This window comes from Lactuca serriola, chromosome 3 (genome assembly GCF_051521515.1).
Source record: "Lactuca serriola cultivar US96UC23 chromosome 3, Lser_US96UC23_V15, whole genome shotgun sequence".
Classification (NCBI taxonomy): domain Eukaryota; kingdom Viridiplantae; phylum Streptophyta; class Magnoliopsida; order Asterales; family Asteraceae; genus Lactuca; species Lactuca serriola.
The window spans coordinates 222,482,365-222,501,737 of NC_136410.1; the positions used below are offsets into that span (position 1 = coordinate 222,482,365).

The 19,373-nt window shown below is 41.6% G+C and overlaps 1 protein-coding gene across 1 annotated transcript; it reads left to right on the top strand.

The window, feature by feature from the left end:
- The first annotated feature begins 483 nt into the window (after window positions 1-483).
- LOC145093618 (PHD finger-containing protein 1-like) lies at window positions 484-3,374 on the top strand. Its single transcript, XM_079031811.1, has 7 exons — window positions 484-856; window positions 1,051-1,136; window positions 1,595-1,735; window positions 1,838-2,221; window positions 2,324-2,548; window positions 2,638-2,762; window positions 2,836-3,374. The coding sequence occupies exons 1-7, from the start codon at window positions 842-844 to the stop codon at window positions 2,970-2,972; spliced, it is 1,113 nt and encodes a 370-aa protein (XP_078887937.1). The 5' UTR covers window positions 484-841; the 3' UTR covers window positions 2,973-3,374.
- Window positions 3,375-19,373: the final 15,999 nt, after the last annotated feature.

A 19,373-nucleotide genomic window follows, 5' to 3' on the forward strand; every position in this document is an offset into this window, starting at 1 on the left:
ATGTCCGTTACACAAAGCTGTTTATGGCCTTAAACAAGCCCCAAGAGCTTGGTTTACAAAACTCAAACAATACTCGGTCACAAATGATTTTCGCGCATGTAGATATATCTCTTTTTGTGCATATTTCATCTACCTCCACTGTTTACTTTAATATTATTTGAGTAAAGTAATTTATGTATAATATATAATAAGGTTAAATATTAAAATTTTCAGTAATAAAAGCTATAAAAAAAATAACGATATAAGTCGAAGCACCAACATCTAATGTTTGTTTATAGCAAAAAGCCCTATTCCTACGGAGGAAAAGAAACTAGTTTAGAATTTTCTACGATCATTTTCAAAACCAACATACTTTTACAAAAAACTCGACTCTATCATTTTCAAAATTAACAAATTTTTTAAAAAAAAAACTAACAAAACCAGTAAAACCTACAAACCACAGGGACTATATATATGTAATGGACATATTATGTTTAGGTGTCATTGACGTCCTCACTTTCTCTCCTCTCCTCCCTCCCTCTTCCGTCGCCAGCATCGGCGTCCCCACCTTCAGTTCAAGGTCCAATTTCTACAAAGGTCTCTCTCACCTGGTTTTCTCTCTCTCTCTCTCTCTCTCTCTCTCTCTCTCTCTCTCACGGACCACGACATCGCCACCATCCCCACCCCTCCGCCGCCTCCCCACCACATCGCTAAGTACACCCCCATATCTGTTAGCTGGAACTTTTAGTTCAAGTTTGGATAATAGCTTTTCCAACATCTGTCATTTATCTTCCACTTCAAGGTCAATGGGTTTGTTGTCACACTTTTCAATCAATGATCGCTTCATGAAAACCTAAAGGAGATGGAACCAATTAAGGTTTGTATTCCGCCAAGTAAATCGGAGTAATTTTTTGTTCTTCTTTTCCATAAACCTCCAAAGGGTGATTTATTGAGTCTGCGTTTATCACCTAGTTTTTAATTCCAAGTGCTGTGTTCAATCTGAGGATAAATGCATTTGATTTTAATCTCGAATATTGCTAAGTTTGCTAGGTTTTCCTGTTGCTATATTAGGTTTTGGTATGTCAGACTTGTGGGGATGAAGGATTCACCAATGCTTTTGTTTACTGTGTTAAATGTCTGGAGTTTGTCATTCACAGGTACGAATCGTTGTTCTTTTTCTTTTTTACTTTTCTATCTAACTTTCCATTTAAGCGCTAACCAATTGTGTATTGCTTATAGCCTTATCTTTGTATATATAATGTTTTACTTTTAAGAATGTATGCAATCATAGCAATATCATCCAAATAGGGTAGATTTTATCAAAATAGAATACCCATTTAAGAAAAGGTTAAAAGTATAATTTTATAGAAAAATACTAAAACTAGACTGTTGTAGTAGAAAGAAATGAAACTCGCATCCTATTATACACAAGTAAATGGGAAGTAAGTTGCTATCTCTTCATTTCTTGCATTTAGCCTAAGATTAGCTAGTAACTTGATCAATGAACTAATTATTATAAGGGTATGATTAAAATCTAAAACAACTCAAAAAAGAAGCAAAAGCAATACAAGATACATGGCTTCCAACATTGGTTTTTTATAATTTTGTTCTTCAGATACTGCTTAAAGGAAATGCCAAAGTCGTACACAGAGCGAGTAATTTGGTATTGTGAAAGCTGCCAACCAACCGTTGAAAATGAGGTTACTTCAGACCCCCAGAAAAAGGAAACAAAGAAAAACATCGATCCAATATGGAAGTAAGGATTTTGATAATATATTTATTTGCTTAAATCTATTATTACTATTAGCATTGTTACCACATGTTTGTTTAACTTTCATTTTTTCAACATGTGTGTCAGTGAAAACATGTCATCATATTCGAATTCAAGTTGTAGTTCTTCCTATCTAATCGAATTTGATGAATGGGAAGCACGAATTGGTAAACAAAATCAACGAATTGATGAGATCATCGATGATGTCATCATGAACTATCCCCATATGATCCTAGAAGATCACCCTTTTACAGAAAGAACAAGGTATCGTGCAATTGATTCTTTAATAGAAGAGACAAAGGGGGCTATTCTTAACCATAATATACCAAAGAAAAAACGTACAAATAGGAAAAAGATTTCAGCTTTTAAGAGAAAGGAACATAATAATGATTCTCAATGGCAAAATTATGAATATAACTTTCAAGACAACTATTATAGACATGCACGACCAATCATCGATCCAATATGGAGGTAACGATTTTCATTTTTTTTTTTAAAGGAATGTGATTCGTTCCATTTTATTGATTTTCATTTTTTTTAGCATGAGCTTATTATTCTCCCAACAATGGACAGGGGTAGCTTCAAGGTCCTAGGAACAGATTATGATGATTTATTTGAAGGATTTGTGGGACATTTATCAACCAAAGCTTGTGGTAAAGTCTTTGAAGAAGCAAATATGATGCCATCATTGCTTATTCTTGAAATGCATCCCAAGACTTTTTTATGGCCAAAAGGTTTCCAAGATTGTGAGCCATCTGATGATCATATAGGGCTCTACTTTTTTCCAGGAGACCCAATGTAAGTTAAATTATCTATCTCTTGATTAACTGTTTGTTTTTTGTTTTTTTAATATATATTGAAATTGTGAAACATTATATTGAATTCAGAAATGAAAAGGCTTTTGATGGATTGGTGTTAGAAATGATGGATGATGACCTGGCAATGAGAGTCGCATCCACAAATGCGGACCTATTGATTTTTACTTCCTCAGTGCTGCCTAAGTCGTTGAGGAGTGAGTCATGGCAACATAATTAATTGGCTTCAAAATTCAAATACATTTTATTAATATATCAAATATTTTGCAGGATTTCGAGGGAAGTACTATTTGTGGGGGGTTTTTAGAGCCAAAACGAATGATGGGCCTAAATCAATTTGTTCCTCTCCCTCACCTTCAGATTCTTCACAAGATTATTATTTTCCAGATTCTTCACAAGATTACTAATGGGAAAAGGGATAATAGATTCTTACACAACTGTGAACATCAAAACACTATGAATATGATTTTTCCATAACAACTAATGCTACAAGATGGAATCACAACCTCATGATGAGGTGCATGAATGGGAAGATTCCGGGTGCTCTGGATCTCAATTTTGGGTACAGATCAAAGAGCACTATTTTTTCCGGCGACCTGAGGAGGGGAGGAAAGGTGGGGGTTGGGGTGTTTCATGGTTGCTGGAGTAGTAGCAGGTGATGATGTTCTGGTTGTGGTTGTGGTTGGCGAAGGATTTGAACTTTTAACTAAATTTTCATTTGAGAATTAAATAGCTATTTGTGAATTAAACATATAAATCTGGCATTCACTTATCTTCAAATGAGATGTAGACCCTTTTCTTTAAGAAAAGAGCAGCTTAAACCAAAAAAAGATATTTGGGTGAGCTGCTCACTATCTATAAATTAAAAGAAAATCAAAAAGATATTTGGTGACCTAGGCTGCATAGACAACCCAAGATCACCAAAGCTCACATCTTTTTAATAATATTATTTAGTGGAGTCAAATTACATTTGTAATTAAATCTAATTTTGTTAGTAATTGCTTTTTATTTTGAGTAAAAATATTGATATATTTTTTTAAAATATTTTTTTAATATAAAAATGGATTGGATTGAATTGCTAACGAGAAGAAAAGATTGGGTTTAATTAAGTTGGAGATGTGAAAGAAAGAAAAATTAATTTTTTAATATATGATTGGGGTGGATTGGGTTGTAACTGGTTTAATATTATTGGGTTGGTTGGATTAGGTTGTGAATGAGTTTAATTGGGTTGTGAATGAGGGTTGGATTTGGTTTTTTAATATATGATTGGGTTGTATTGCTAATGATTGCATATGTGGATGACAAAACATAAATAATTTTAATGTTCGTGTGCATGTTAGGATAACATAATTAAGTCGTGATGTATATTAGGCCTTCTTATATCATCTAAAGTGGGGTTGTATGGGGTGAGATGGAGTTGTATGGATCGGAAGGTGGCATCGGATTTGGGTTATATCATCATACAATGGTGTTTTTTGTATGACTTTTTATTTTGTTTGTTGGTAAATATATAAAGAATATGATAAATATAAGGGAAAAGTGAATATACCCTTAAGGGTATATAAGCTTACGTACCCAAACCTATCATAAAGCGTCATTTTGTTTGATATATTCATTATAATGTTTTTAAACATCAATCCTAACTTTATTTACTTTCAAGATTTTCAAAATTTCACTATTATCTTCATCTTAAATTATATCTTTTTGCCGAACACCTACTAAGCTATATATACTATAGTTTATAATGACAATTATATGAGAAGAAGATAAATGTGAAATTTATAAAAATCTTGGAAATAAATCAAGTTAAAAGTTGAATTATAAGAACATTGGACAATTACAATGTACATATATAATATAAAATGACGTAGTATAGTGAGTTTGGGTACCTAAGTTTATATACCCTTAAGGGTATATTCACTTTTCCCTAAATATAAATATGGGGGTGTGGTAGAATTGGAATGGTAAGTTTAGTTGGAAAGTTGTATAAAAACGAAATGATGAGAATGAGTGGTATGAAACTTGTATGGATTGACAATCGACAATGTTTTTACATTATTTCTCTTTATGATGAGTGGACAAAAAAAATTATAATTTATAAAAGTTAAAAAACCATGTCTTGATCACTAAAAGTTTAAGACATGATTTTTTAACTTATTATGTATAATTATGAGTCTTATTTTTCAATGATTAATAGATTTGTTGGTTATGTAAATTATTATGTATAATTATAGGAGTCTTATTTTTCGTTAATATGTATGGTGTAATCATTCATTCTTTAAGAAAAAACGAGTATGTTTATTGTAATAAACTTGGTAAATGAAAATTCTAATTCAAAACAATGTTAAATGAAAACTATATGCAACGAGAAAATTGATTGTTAAAAATACTAACTAAATGTGCAAATGGAGCAATAGAGTAAGGAGGAACATTCAGAAACCATTTTAAGGTTGATCTTGTAAGAGTCGGTCCGAAGCCTTTACATAAACATGCTTCCTTTAAGTTTGGTGGAATAGGAATGATCTCCATTATCTCTCTATATTACGGTATGTGTTATTCAAGATCCGTGGTTCCATTGTAGGGCTTCATGCTAGGAGTTTTGAATCGTTTTGGAACATTAGTATTGGCTATCACAAGAGAAAATCTCGAGATCATATGGCTTACGGGGGATGCTTCTGGTATAGGTTAGACTATTCCTGGTACACTCGAGATCATTTGTCTTAACTGTTGAAGTTCCTTGGCCATTATCGGGCTTATTCCTACATCAGTGTCACACCCGAAAACCGGAACGGCGGAAACGTTCTGGGGTGGAGGACGTCATGTATAGTATTACAACAAAGCATAATAGTAAACAAGCAACAACATCATCCATTGCATTAATAATATAATTCAATACAAGTGTGTTCTGTATAGTTTATAAGACACCAAAAATATGAATCAAAATAAAAGATGAGTCTTGAACGTGCTCCATCCTCTCAAAACCTGGCATCGGTACTTGTCTACTGATGACATGAGAATACAAATTATTTTGAAAGAGTTGATCAGCTTTAAAGCTGGTGAGTTCATAAGCATTTTAGTGTCATTGTTTGTATGAAAATGTTTGTAAGAGTTTGATGTATAAGTTTGTAAATGTTTGTAGTAAATGTTTGTATCTCCTAGAAAATCCTATATTTTCTACTAAAAGTAGCCTTCTTGTAACACCCAAAGTTTTGAAGGCCAAGAAAGGAAAGAAAACCCTAACTTTAAGGGGGGACTCGGCGAGTCCAAGCGGGATCCGGGTCGAGGAGTAAGTGACCGACTCGGCGAGTCGGCCAAGGAGACTCGGCGAGTCAGGTCTGTTCGAGGAAAACCCTAAATTCGGGACTTGGGGCCTATTTAAGCGCCTCATTCTCTTCCCTAGGGTTCCTTTACTGCCTCTTTAACCCAGAATGCCAAACCCTAGCCGCCATATCCATTGATTGAGCCAATTGTTGTCTTGAGGAGTGCATTAAAGCTTGGAGAAGGAAGAAGGATCTTGAAGGTGCAAGGAGGGGGCTATAGATCTGAGATTGGGAAGATATTTCTGAACATCTGAAGGTATTAAGTTGTTTCCATTTCTTTAGATCTATTTTGGTTGTGAGTTTTAGGGCTTTTAGCCATGAGTAGTGATCCATTTGAGTTAGAAGCCGGATCTGGAGTTGCTACTTTAGATCTAAGTATATTTTGGTCTTGGAAAGCATAAAGTTTCAGCCCTTGAGTTGATTATGGAGCCTCTTTGCCTTAAACCCTAGTTTATGGTGTATTTTGCCTAGATCTCCTTCTCTACACGTAAAGTTTGCAACTTTACGTGAGGAATAGGCTTGGGAAGGGTAGATCTACAGTTTGGAGTCCATGCATGACTCAAAAGTCCTCTGCATGTATAGAGATCTGAATGGACTCGGCGAGTCCTTTGAGTGGACTCGGCGAGTAGCATGAAGATGAGGAGGAACTCGACGAGTGGGATGAACAGCTCGTCGAGTCAGATGAAGTTGGGCAGGAACTCGACGAATTGGATGAACAACTCGGCGAGTCTGTTGAAGGTTGTCTTGGACTCGGCGAGTCAGGTCGCGAAACCCCAAACCCTTCGAGTTGAGACTCGAATCAGTGAGTCGAATGGAGACTCGGTGAGTTGGACAGGTCAGGACTCGGTAATCGGTAGACTCGGCGAGTCATGGGCTGACTCGGCGAGTCGAGTCGCGAATAGAAGGGCTTTGAACATATGAACTCGGCGGGTCAATAGGGTGACTCGGCGAGTAGGGTTGACCTGGAAGGTTGACTTTGAACAAGACTTTGACTTTGACCAGAGTTGACTTGGTTGTCTTTCGGGGGTCGGTTAGACTCAGTGTTGCATTGATATTGGTAGCTCGGGGAGCGAGTGGAGCAGGAGTTCAGAGAGTTGCCGGGCAGCAGCTAGTGGGTTCATCAGCCGGTTCAGCCAGTGCAGGTGAGTTTCCCTTTGTATGAATGGGTCTACGGCCACAATGCCGGCCCATGTAGTTATGAGTAGAAGACCCGGGGGTTAGCCCTAGGCACAGTATGCTATAATGATATTCGGGACGAGGTCCAATGATAGAGGGAGGGTGCCCAAGGAATGGTTTATGTGATAGTTTATACTTGTTGTCTGTGTGATACTTATATGTGCCTGGTAGGGAGGTGAGTGTGGGCGAGGTCCCGTATCTCACTAATAGCAGAGTGTGGATGGTGTTCCAAATCTCAGTAGCAGCAGATCAGGGGCGAGGCCCAAGTTAGGGAAGGAGTGAGGGTGGGCTGGGCCCGTACCTCACTATCAGCAGGAGTATGGGCGGGGTTCCATGACTCATCAGTAGCAGGACAAAGGCGGGGCCCAGAGATAGGCGATGCCTTAGGACAAGATCCGTTAGTATGTGTTTAGCTTATGTGATGTGATGTGATATGTTTATGTGCTATTATATGTTAGTGGGCGAGGCCTAAGTGAAACAGATCTGTATCCGAGCGGGGCTCGAAGCCAGGCGGGGCCTGGAGCGGCGGGGCCCGAGGTAGGGGGCGAGGCCCAAAATAGCGGGCGTGGCCCAGTATGTGCAGTATGTGGTTATGCATGGTATGTGGTAGGGTGGGGAACTCACTAAGCTTCGTGCTTACGGTTTTCAGTTTTGGTTTCAGGTACTTCCGGTAGCGGAGGGAAGAGCTCGGGGTGATCGCATGGCACACACCATAGATTAGACAGCCTGGAAATGTTTACTCTGATAACGAACATGTATTTTGGAAACTAATACTCTGTTTATGTTTTGAAATGATGAATTTGCTTAAAGTAATGTTTTATTAAAAGAAATTTTTAGTCTTAAATTTTGGGACGTTAGAAGTTCGTATCAGAGCCTTGGTTTGAGGGATTCGGACATGCTCTCGGGTGTGTCTGAACTCAAACTGAGGAATTGGTATAGAAGTTTTCAAAATGAAAAGACAGTTTTGTAAAAAGAGAGTTTTGGGAAAGAAAACAGTTTTAGAAAAGCAAAAATAATTCAGAAAGAAAAGAACTTTGAAAAGATAAAAAGAGTGTGGTGCATGCAATCAACCGAGCTCTAGTAAGTACCCTAAAATACCCATACAAGTTTATGATTTGATTGTCAGTTAGTGGAACAGCATGCTAGAATAGGGCTAAGGATCTAGGGATGATGCCTTATGTGCCTGTTATATGTGCTTTCGAGCTGCATGATAGTGCTGATTAGACAGTAGTAGGATAGCCTGTTTAGGTTATGCTTGAGTCTATGAGTTGTGTTGCATGCTAGTTCAGATTCTTGCTGCATGGATATGATTGCTTGAGTATATTATGGTTAGATTTTCCCTTGTCTGAATGTTGCTTGCTTTGTGCATTGTGGGATACTGAGTGATGGGAGTTAGCCATTAGGTGGATACGACACGTCACATGTGATCAGGGTTGAATAATCTCAGAGTGCTGGATTTGGTCCTATTGCGCAGCTCTTGTTTGAGTCCAACCATTGTAGGGACGAGTCTTTTACTTGAAGGATTATCTGAGCCTCGTCACATGTGATGGTATCCAGGTGATGGCTAATTGGCATCACAAGGAGACCTTCAGCAGCTAAGGACTGGTTTGAGTTGAGTCAGAGGTTTTCCTAGGGTAAGCCTAGGATGAGATAGTGCTGGGAGCAGTAGTAGTGGATAAGGGACCTGGTGGAGTCGAAGCAATTCCTGAGGAAAGTACGGATAGATGTGGAAGGTAGTATGGGCCCGTACTAATGAAAGCAGAGGATCCGTACTCGATTCGGGAAAGGCCGAGACAAGACCGGGAACCTGGTAGGGTGTGTTTGGTCTCGCATCAGTGATGAGTATTCTGATAGTGGTTGTGGTATATTTTTAGCATGGTGACATTGCAAGAGAGACCAACGGGCGGATCAGGCGCCGGAGAGGGATCAGGCTCGGGTTCAGGGGCCGAGCAACTTGAGGAGCGAATGAGGGAGTTGATATCCGCCGAGGTTACGCACAGTATTCTAGATCAGACTCCTGTGATCTTTGGCACGGTCAAGGAGGGTATATTGGAGATTTTGGATGAGAGGCTGGGAGCCTTCCATACTGAGATGATGGCATTGATGGGAGCACGTACCTTTACATTTCGGGAGTTCAGGGCTTGCGGGGCACCAGATTATCATGGGGCTAGGGACCCCATCGCTAGCAACAGATGGTTGGCTGATATTGCCAACGCATTCCGTACGAGCCGGTGTCCTGAGGGGGACAAGGTCAGACTCGCTTCCTGTCTTCTGAAGGACAGAGCGAGGGATTGGTGGGAGGAGATTGGTCATGCTTTGGGGGATGATGCTGCGTTGGACACGATGACTTGGAGCGATTTCTCGGCCAGGTTCAGGGCGGAGTTTTCGCCGATTATTGAGGTGCAGCAGTTGGCATGGGAGTTTCAGGATTTGACGCAGACCACTGAGACTGTGGCGGAGATCACCGCCAAATTCAAGGAGAGGGCTCTTCTTGTACCGCAGTATGTCGCGGATGAGGAGATGAAGAAGGCCCGATACCATGAGATGTTGAGGGATGACATCAGGGAGTTCGTGAGCAGATCCAACTGTAAGACGCTGGAAGATATGATTTCTCGGGCTAGAGAGAGGGAAATTGATTTGGAGCATATCCGGAAGAGGAAGCCGGATGGGGTTCAGGTAGCTGCAGGTTCGGGCAAAAGGCCTAAGGGATCGGATTCGAGATCGAAGGATTATCAGGACCGCAGTCGGTGCGGGAAGTGTGGCAGGGCGCACGGGGGCGCGTGCAGGAGTGGTAGCGGTGGTGAGTCTGGCTGTTTCAAGTGCGGTCGGACTGGTCATTTCAACAGGGATTGTACTGTTACCACCGCGCAGGGATCAGACTTGTTATGTTTTCACTGCAATCAGCAGGGCCACAAGAAGGCCCAGTGCCCCAGTTTGTTTTCAGCAGGACGGGTGATGACACCTACCCCTGCAACTTTAAAGATCACAGGCGGCCGTCAGGGCCGTGCAGAGGCGCCTGCAGTAGGAGGCAGAGCTCTTCAAATGACTACCTTAGAGGTGCGATCAGCACCGGACGTTGTAGGTATGCGATTTTTGTTTTCAGTTCTTTTTTTTTGTGCATGATTATATTGTTATGATTCTGCATCATTATCGGTATGGGTATTTTATTTTTAAGCGGTTGATTGTGATCGAGTTATATGCCATCTGCATACCTTGGATATTCGAATGGTAGTGAGGGGATGTACCCTATTGGAGAGGGTTACATAGGATGCAGTAACTGTAGCATGCTTGGGAGGGACTTGGTATGTCTCGCTAGATCGGAGTTGTATAGTGTTAGAGATGGATTGGTTAGATCCCTAGCTATGGTAAGCTTGGGTTCCTCAGCAGATTGATTATGGAATGGTAGCAAGGATTTCTTTTGAGTATTGCACAACAAGCGGTAAGCAGGATCGAAGTGGGGGAGAATCCTCCGAGTGTGCAAAGGTAGGAGCACGCAGATCCAGAATGAGTGTCCGACCTCCGAGAAGGAAAAGAAGTGGTTCAGCATTTGATGGATTGAGGATTTCAGGGTTGGGAGTTTGAGAAACTCCCCATCAGCTAGTGCGTGTGATGGTAATGGTTAGTACATGGCTGGGAATTCAGGTTGTAGATCGTCCATAGGACTCGAGGGAGTCGGAATGAGGATCTTGAGAGCTAATGGCACATGGGTGCCTTCGCATTAGCAGTCAGTGGTAGAAAGTGATGTAAGACTACGGGAAATCCGTAGCATTCACTAGCAGTTAGTGGTGGAAGTGTTGTAAGACTATGGGGCAGCCGTAGCATTCACTAGCCGTCAGCAATAAATGGTGATGTAAGACTACGGGTAAGCCGTAACATTCCTTAGTAGTTTCGATAGAGGAGTTGGGGCGAGGCCCTTACCTCCTAGTGATCGGTCAGGGACCAGGAATGGGTAGTGGATGAGAATGATAGGGAGTTTGCCTATATAGCCCTAGAGAGGTGAGACCTTGGAAGAGGCCGCTCCAGGATATAGTTGGGTGAGACCCGTGGGCGAGGCCCGTATGAGATTAGCAGTGTGGATGAGACCTGAGAGCAGGGTTGCTCAGTAGTATGGTTGGGTGAGACCCGTGCGCGAGGCTCGAGCGAGAGTGATTAGACTAGTGGGACTAGAAGGATAGAGGCGGGTGGGACCCGTGGGCGAGGCCCGTGAATTTTAACAGCGCAGGTGGGACCTGGTAGGGACCTTAGTGTCAAGCTAGGGGATCGGGGATCCTAGGTTTGTAGTGCCTGAATGGCAGAATAGATTGAGCAGTTATAGGTGGTCGAAGTTTCTTCGGAAGTCGCTGGGAGCAACTAGTGGTGGTGTTGGGACTAGCTACCGGTGGGAGCCGGTAATCCAGACATTGATAGGTTGGTAGGGACCAGGGTGGTCTCAGTTCATCCGGAAGGCAGACAAGGAATAGCAGAATTTTTCAGTCGGTAGTACTGCGGGTAAGCAGTGTATGGTGGAATTCAGTTAGTTGAATTGAGGGGTGCTCGTCACCAAGTTTTGACAGAGAAGAGTGTCAGTGGTTACTGGCGGTGATGACCCGTAATGGAAGTAGCGGGAATGATGGATTGGTGAAGATAGGATCTTCACAGTGACAGAGGAAATAGTTGGTTATGGAGCATCGCCTTAGGAAGGCAAGGGAATCGCGTAAGGAAAGAAGGGGTCAACCCCTATGAGTTCAAGTGCAGTACTCGGAGAGTACCAGAACGATTGTCGGTTGAGTAAGTTGTGTTTCTAAATTGTTCAGGGTCAGGTTTGACCCGAGGTTTTTATCCGCGAGGATTATGTTAGTCAGAATGACCGGGTGGAAGACCAGCGAAGGTAGGCAGCTGGTGTTGGGATAATTGGTGGGTTTTGAAAGCAGATCATAGGCGGTGGGCCATAGCAAACTTCGAGGACGAAGTTTAGTTTAAGTAGGGGAGAGTTGTAACACCCAAAGTTTTGAAGGCCATGAAAGGAAAGAAAACCCTAACTTTAAGGGGGGACTCGACGAGTCCAAGGAGGGACTCGGCGAGTCCAAGCGGGATCCGGGTCGAGGAGTAAGTGACCGACTCGGCGAGTCGGCCAAGGAGACTCGGCGAGTCAGGTCTGTTCGAGTAAAACCCTAAATTCGGGACTTGGGGCCTATTTAAGCGCCTCATTCTCTTCCCTAGGGTTCCTTTACTGCCTCTTTAACCCAGAATGCCAAACCCTAACCGCCATATCCATTGATTGAGCCAATTGTTGTCTTGAGGAGTGCATTAAAGCTTGGAGAAGGAAGAAGGATCTTGAAGGTGCAAGGAGGGGGCTATAGATCTGAGATTGGGAAGATATTTCTGAACATCTGAAGGTATTAAGTCGTTTCCATTCCTTTAGATCTACTTTGGTTGTGAGTTTTAGGGCTTTTAGCCATGAGTAGTGATCCATTTGAGTTAGAAGCCGGATCTGGAGTTTCTACTTTAGATCTAAGTATATTTTGGTCTTGGAAAGCATAAAGTTTCAGCCCTTGAGTTGATTATGGAGCCTCTTTGCCTTAAACCCTAGTTTATGGTGTATTTTGCCTAGATCTCCTTCTCTACACATAAAGTTTGCAACTTTACGTGAGGAATAGGCTTGGGAAGGGTAGATCTATAGTTTGGAGTCCATGCATGACTCAAAAGTCCTCTGCATGTATAGAGATCTGAATGGACTCGACGAGTCCTTTGAGTGGACTCGGCGAGTAGCATGAAGATGAGGAGGAACTCGACGAGTGGGATGAACAACTCGTCGAGTCAGATGAAGTTGGGCAGGAACTCGGCGAGTTGGATGAACGACTCGGCGAGTCAGGTCACGAAACACCAAACCCTTCGAGTTGAGACTCGAATCAGTGAGTCGAATGGAGACTCGGTGAGTTAGACAGGTCAGGACTCAGTAATCGGTAGACTCGGCGAGTCGAGTCGTGAATAGAAGGACTCTGAACATATGAACTCGGAGGGTCAATAGGGTGACTCGGCGAGTAGGGTTGACCTGGAAGGTTGACTTTGACCAGGACTTTGACTTTGACCAGAGTTGACTTGGTTGTCTTTCGGGGGTCGGTTAGACTCAGTGTTGCATTGATATTTGTAGCTCGGGGAGCGAGTGGAGCAGGAGTTCAGAGAATTGGCAGGCAACAGCTAGTGGGTTCATCAGCCAGTTCAACCAGTGCAGGTAAGTTTCCCTTTGTATGAATGGGTCTACAGCCATAATGCCAGCCCATGTAGTTATGAGTAGAACACCCGAGGGTTAGCCCTAGGCACATTATGCTAGTATGATATTCGGGACGAGGTCCAATGATAGAGGGCGGGTGCCCAAGGTGTAACACCGTAAATTTCAAAACATTTTTCACATTTTATAAAAACATAATTCATTAATATTCATAAAAACATCAATGTTTGAAACTCAATCCATGACATATAAAAATCCCAAGATCTCATAACATAAAAATCCCGTGTGTGTACTGATAAAGCCGACGTCTTCCCACGGTCATCACTAGTGCCTGAAACAAATAACACCAAACACTGTAAGCACAAAGCTTAGTGAGTTCCCCAAAATACCACACATAGCACATATTAGCCACTCGAGGCTATAACTCTGTGGGTCCGTGGACCCTACTCTGTGAACCCTCTGGTTCTAACTCTGTGAACCTTCCGGTTCGAACTCTATAAGCATGCATAGCATAAATCACATAGAAATAATGCAGTACAAGACATAACATACATATAGCATACAAATACTCTGTCACATAACTCTGATTACCTACTCAAGGTAAAGTATAGTGAGAAGACTCACCTCACGTATCTCGATAACTCGCAAATCCCTAAAATCACTAGCGCTCGATCTCCCGAGCTATAGTCCTCCTATAACACAATATATCTCTAATTAACACTTTCACAACTAAGGTTGACTAACCCTATCAAGTCAACACTGGTCAACTCTAGTCAATGGTCAACGGTCAACTTTGACCGGACTCGGCGAGTGCACTAGAGCGACTAGGCGAGTCTATACGTGTTCACTGGCTCCCTCGGATCCTCTCTTGACATGTCGAGTACTTCCCTAACTCGACGAGTTCCACCTGGCATGAATCGCGGGGCCACCACGACTCAACTCGCCGAGTCTCAAGAACAACTCGGCGAGTTCCGGCTTGACTCGGCCCCCCCTTTGACTCTCCCTGACTCACTGGGTCATCCCCCAACCCGGCGAGTCTACTCGCTGAACAATTTACGTGAAACCCAAACCCTACTCGCCGAGTCTCAAGAACAACTCGACGAGTTCATGCCATGCACAAACTCTATTGACCTCCTGAGGTCAGATCTGTTTCCCCAAACCATAGATCTGGCCTTCCCAAGCATGAATGTCACGTAAAGTTCGAAACTTGATGCTTGTATAACCACAACAAGGCATCAAAAGGAGATTTGGTCCCAAAAATGACAACCTAAGTCCAATAACTCCATAATAACCCAAAAAGCTCCAAGGGTTAAGGTCTCTGGACCTCTTTGAGTCCAGATCCAAGGCACAAACTCGAGGAGGGACCATTTGCTTCACATAATCACTCTCCAAAGGGGTTAGAAAACCCTAACTCTAAAGATCAACCCTAAAACTGAAGGAGGTTCGAACTATTACCTCAAAATGAAGCCTCTGGACTCTGGATCTGCTTGAATCTCACTTCCTCCTTGCTCTTGCCACCCTCTTCTTGCTAAACAAAGGATACAAAGATCCAAAAGTGACTTCTTCTCTCTCAAAGTGATTTAGCTCTCTTAGGGTTCTCTCAAGGGACTGTTAGCCACAATGGGAGGCTATAAGTGCCCTTAAATAGGCTCTAGACCCGGGGAATTAGGGTTTCATTAAACAGCGTGGACTCGCCGAGTCCATACGCGAACCCGCACCCGCAATCATACTCGGTGAGTTTGGGCTCCAACTCGCCGAGTCTCCTCACAAAGCACCAAAAATACAATAATAACTAATACCTGGGAATTCGGGATGTTACACAAGGAATGGTTTATGTGATAGTTTATACTTGTTGTCTGTGTGATACTTGTATGTGCCTGGTAGGGAGGTGAGTGTGAGCGAGGTCCCGTATCTCACCAATAGCAGAGTGTGGATGGTGTTCCACATCTCAGTAGCAGCAGATCAGGGGCGAGGCCCAAGTTAGGGAAGGAGTGAGGGTGGGCTGGGCCCGTACCTCACTATCAGCAGGAGTATGGACGGGGTTCCATGACTCATCAGTAGCAGGACAAGGGCGGGGCCCAGAGATAGGCGAGGCCTTAGGACAAGATCCGTTAGTATGTGTTTAACTTATGTGATCTGATGTGATATGTTTATGTGCTATTATATGTTAGTGGGTGAGGCCCTGTGACAGGCGAGGCCTAAGTGAAACAGATCTGTATCCGAGCGGGGCTCGAAGCCAGGCGGGGCCTAGAGCGGCGGGGCCGTTGTAGCGGGTGAGGCCCAGAATAGCGGGCGTGGCCCAATATGTGCAGTATGTGGTTATGCATGGTATATGGTAGGGTGGGGAACTCACTAAGCTTCATGCTTACGGTTTTCAGTTTTGGTTTCAGGTAGTTCTGGCAGCGGAGGGAAGAGCTCGGGGTGATCGCATGACACACACCATAGATTAGACAGCCTGGGAATGTTTACTCTGATAACGGACATGTATTTTGGAAACTAATACTCTGTTTATGTTTTGAAATGATGAATTTGCTTAAAGTAATGTTTTATTAAAAGAAATTTTTAGTCTTAAATTTTAGGACGTTACACTTCTACCAAGGCATAAAATGTTGTGTATGTTTGTTTCTTGTAAAAGTGTGTATTTTTCCAAGTGTGACTATCATTAACAAAATATAATTTATACATTACCGTTTATGTGAGAAGATCACAATGTGAATGCAATGAGAAAATAATAAAGTATTGTAGTGTTGTATTATAGTGACTACTACTGTACTAACTACCTTAAGCCAATTGTTAATTAAGGTATAATGTGATATGATTGTAACCATACTTGATCAACTAGTAAAACACGACGCTCGAAGACGTCGAAATGGTATGACATTCGTCACCCGTAGACCTGCAGGTCCCACTGTAGCTAGCAGCAAGGTGTAGGACGGTCAGTCCCGTATAGATCTATACATAAATTCACGCTTTCCCTCCAGGAGACTCTGGTTATAAAACGAGCCATAACAGTGATGGCATGCCCCAAAGCGGTGACTCAAATTTATGTTATGGTATTCTTGTATATGTATTGTATATACTAGTGTAGTGTATGTTCTCTCTGTCTAGTATGTAGTACATTCTCTTTGTTTCTCATCATAGTATGTTCTCTTGTATAGTGTATAGTATGTATTGTTTCTCGTTATAATATTCTTTATCTGTTTCTCTTTATAGTAAGTATTGTTTCTCGTTATAGTATTCTCCATCTGTTTTCTCTTTATAGTAAGTATTGTTTCTCGTTATAGTATTCTTTATCTGTTTCTCTTTATAGTATGTATTGACTCATGTATGAATTGACTCTTTCTATGTTTCATTGAACTAGAATTAGTGAGTAGTGACTTCCTAAACTATACCTATTATAGTTTACTAGTAGAGTTGTTTGTATGACTGAGTGTGTTGAACTAAGATAAAAGCTTTTATGTCTATACATATATACATAATATATAACTAAGGATCAAACAACACTCGGACAAACAACAGGGTACTCTAAGTCCACAACCAAACAAGGAATAGGAAATAAAGTGAGTTATCAGTGCTAAGTCCTTCCAACCTTACTTATATAACTATATATGCATTTGACATGGTTTTGACAATATATATATGTTTAAAAGAGTTTAACATGTAAAAGAGTTTGATAAACATTTTGAAGTAGTTTGTTTAATAAAACAGTTAAAAGTATAGTAAATCCATTTGTTTGATAGTTATTAATCACATGTGATTGATATAATAACTATAATGTTTCAACTTGTATTCCCCCCCATAAAAGCATTCAAAATCATTTAAAAGGTAGATTAAGGGGTATTAACTCACCTATAGTGAGTGGTTTGGACGAACGAATGGTATTGGAAGCTAAGTGCCAAGTGAAGACTTTAGCACACACACAGATCCTATTTATCATATAATGATACATATATGTATACAATTAGTGTTTAAGCAACTAATTATACAAGTAAGGACACCTTAGGTCATAGTAAACACTTAGATTCAAGTGCTAGAAGTACAAAGGGTTGCATATAATGGGTGAATGGCCACACATAGGAGTGTAAGGACAGAATATTGTGTCTCATGGGTGTGTACGGCCAGAGTGTACGACCCATGTGAGTGTACGGCCGTACACTCATGGTGAAACAAGCTATTTTGTGTTTTAAAGTCCTCTTAAGCATCTAGGGGGTGTGTCTTGACCAATGCTTAACCTTATTGAAAGTTAAATGCCATTTTGGACCCTAAAAAGGGTGTATACGGCCACACAAGGAGTGTACGGCCGTACACCCTTGTTGATTATGTAAAAATGGTCAAAAGTGTATTCCAAAGTTCTATCTTTCATTCCCTAAGTGTTCTTGATCTAGCCTAGACCATGAGTTTTAAGGCCTTTAAGCACCAAATGAAGGGGTGTACGACCACATGGGGTGTGTATGGCCGTACACTCCTCATTTATCCTCTTTTGGACGTTTTCTAAGGAGTAAATTAGTAAGTAATAAGCACAAGGAGTGGTACTTACAATAGAGAAGCCTTTAGGGGTGTTTGAGGTCCAAAACTTAGTAGGTGTGCTTGGTGTTCTTGGTGTTCTTAGAGAACGCTTGAAGATCTAAACAAAATGAGTAGTTTCATGGATGAAATGGTAGATCTTTACTAGATAGAGTAATAAATCATCAAATAGATGGAAGAAAACACTTACAACTTGAAGATTTGAAGGCAAAATCCGATGATACTTGAGAGAGAAATGATTTTCGGCTTTAAGAGTGTGAAAAGAGATGAAAGGAGGCTAACACTCTCATTTATACATGAGAGTGTACGACCAGAAGGGGGTGTACGGCCGTACACTCCTTAAGTTGGAGTGTTTGGCCAAATTTTGAAGTATTGAACTTGTGGGACTTATTTCTAAACCCTAACTTTGAAGGTACAAGGCTTAGAACACTCTAATTGACTCTAATAAATGACAGAAGATAGCAAAAACGAGTCTGAACTTGATTGATTTGAATAAGTGTACAAGATAGAAATTTCGGGTTGTCACATCATCCCCCCGTTAGAGAGAATTTTGTCCCAAAATTAGAGTTTAAGCAAGTAAGTAGTTACAAATAACTTAAGCGAAAAGATGAGGAATTTTCAATTTCATTTGATCCTCGCGCTCCCAAGTGAATTCAGGTCCTCGCTTGGCATTCCAACAAACCTTCACTATCGGGATACGGCTTTGCTTCGTTTGCTTGACCTCTCACTGCATGATCTCTACAGGTTCTTCCACGAAGTTGAGGCTCTCGTTGATCTCGATTTCGTCGAATGGGATTACAAGAGTCACGTCGGACATACACTTTTTGAAGTTTGAGACGTGGAAAGTAGAATGTACGTTACCGAGTTCGCGGGGTAGGTTGAGTTTGTAAGCTACAGGGCCGATTCTAGCGAGAATCTCGAAAGGACCTATGTACCTTGGATTTAGCTTTCCACGCTTTCCGAATCGTATCAAGCCCTTCCAGGGTGAGACCTTCAATAGAACACGGTCGCCAACCTGGAATTCCAAAGGTTTCCTTCTCTTGTCTGCGTAGCTTTTCTGTCAGTCTCTATAGGATTTCAATCGTTCACGGATTTGAATGATCTTCTCTGTCATTTCCCGAATGATCTCCGGACCTGTGAGAGTGCTGTCAGGAACTCGTCCTTTAGCTAACTGCGTGTCACGCACCTCAGCCCAACACAGAGGGGATCTACACTTTCGGCCATAGTGGGCTTCAAATAGAGCAGCCTTTATGCTCGTGTGATAACTATTATTATAGGAGAAATCGACAAGGGTTAGATGACTATCCCATGTCTTTCCAATGTCTATCACACAGGCTCGCAACATATCTTCCAAATTTTGAATAGTCCCCTCACTTTGTCCATCGGTTTGAGGATGGTAGGCTGTACTCATGTCCAGCCTAGTTCTTAGGGAACTTTGTAGCGACTGCCAGAACCTCGAAGTGAATCTACTATCTCTATCAGAGGTAATGGATATGGGAACACCGTGCAATCATACTATCTCTCTAATGTATGTTCTAGTGAGCTTCTCTATCTTGTCAATTTCTTTGATAGGCAGGAAG

Coding starts and splice junctions, on each gene's coding strand:
- LOC145093618 (XM_079031811.1), top strand. Junction 1,137..1,594: donor CTGGAGTTTGTCATTCACAG/GTACGAATCGTT, acceptor TTTGTTCTTCAG/ATACTGCTTAAAGGAAATGC. Junction 2,763..2,835: donor GCTGCCTAAGTCGTTGAGGA/GTGAGTCATGGC, acceptor AATATTTTGCAG/GATTTCGAGGGAAGTACTAT.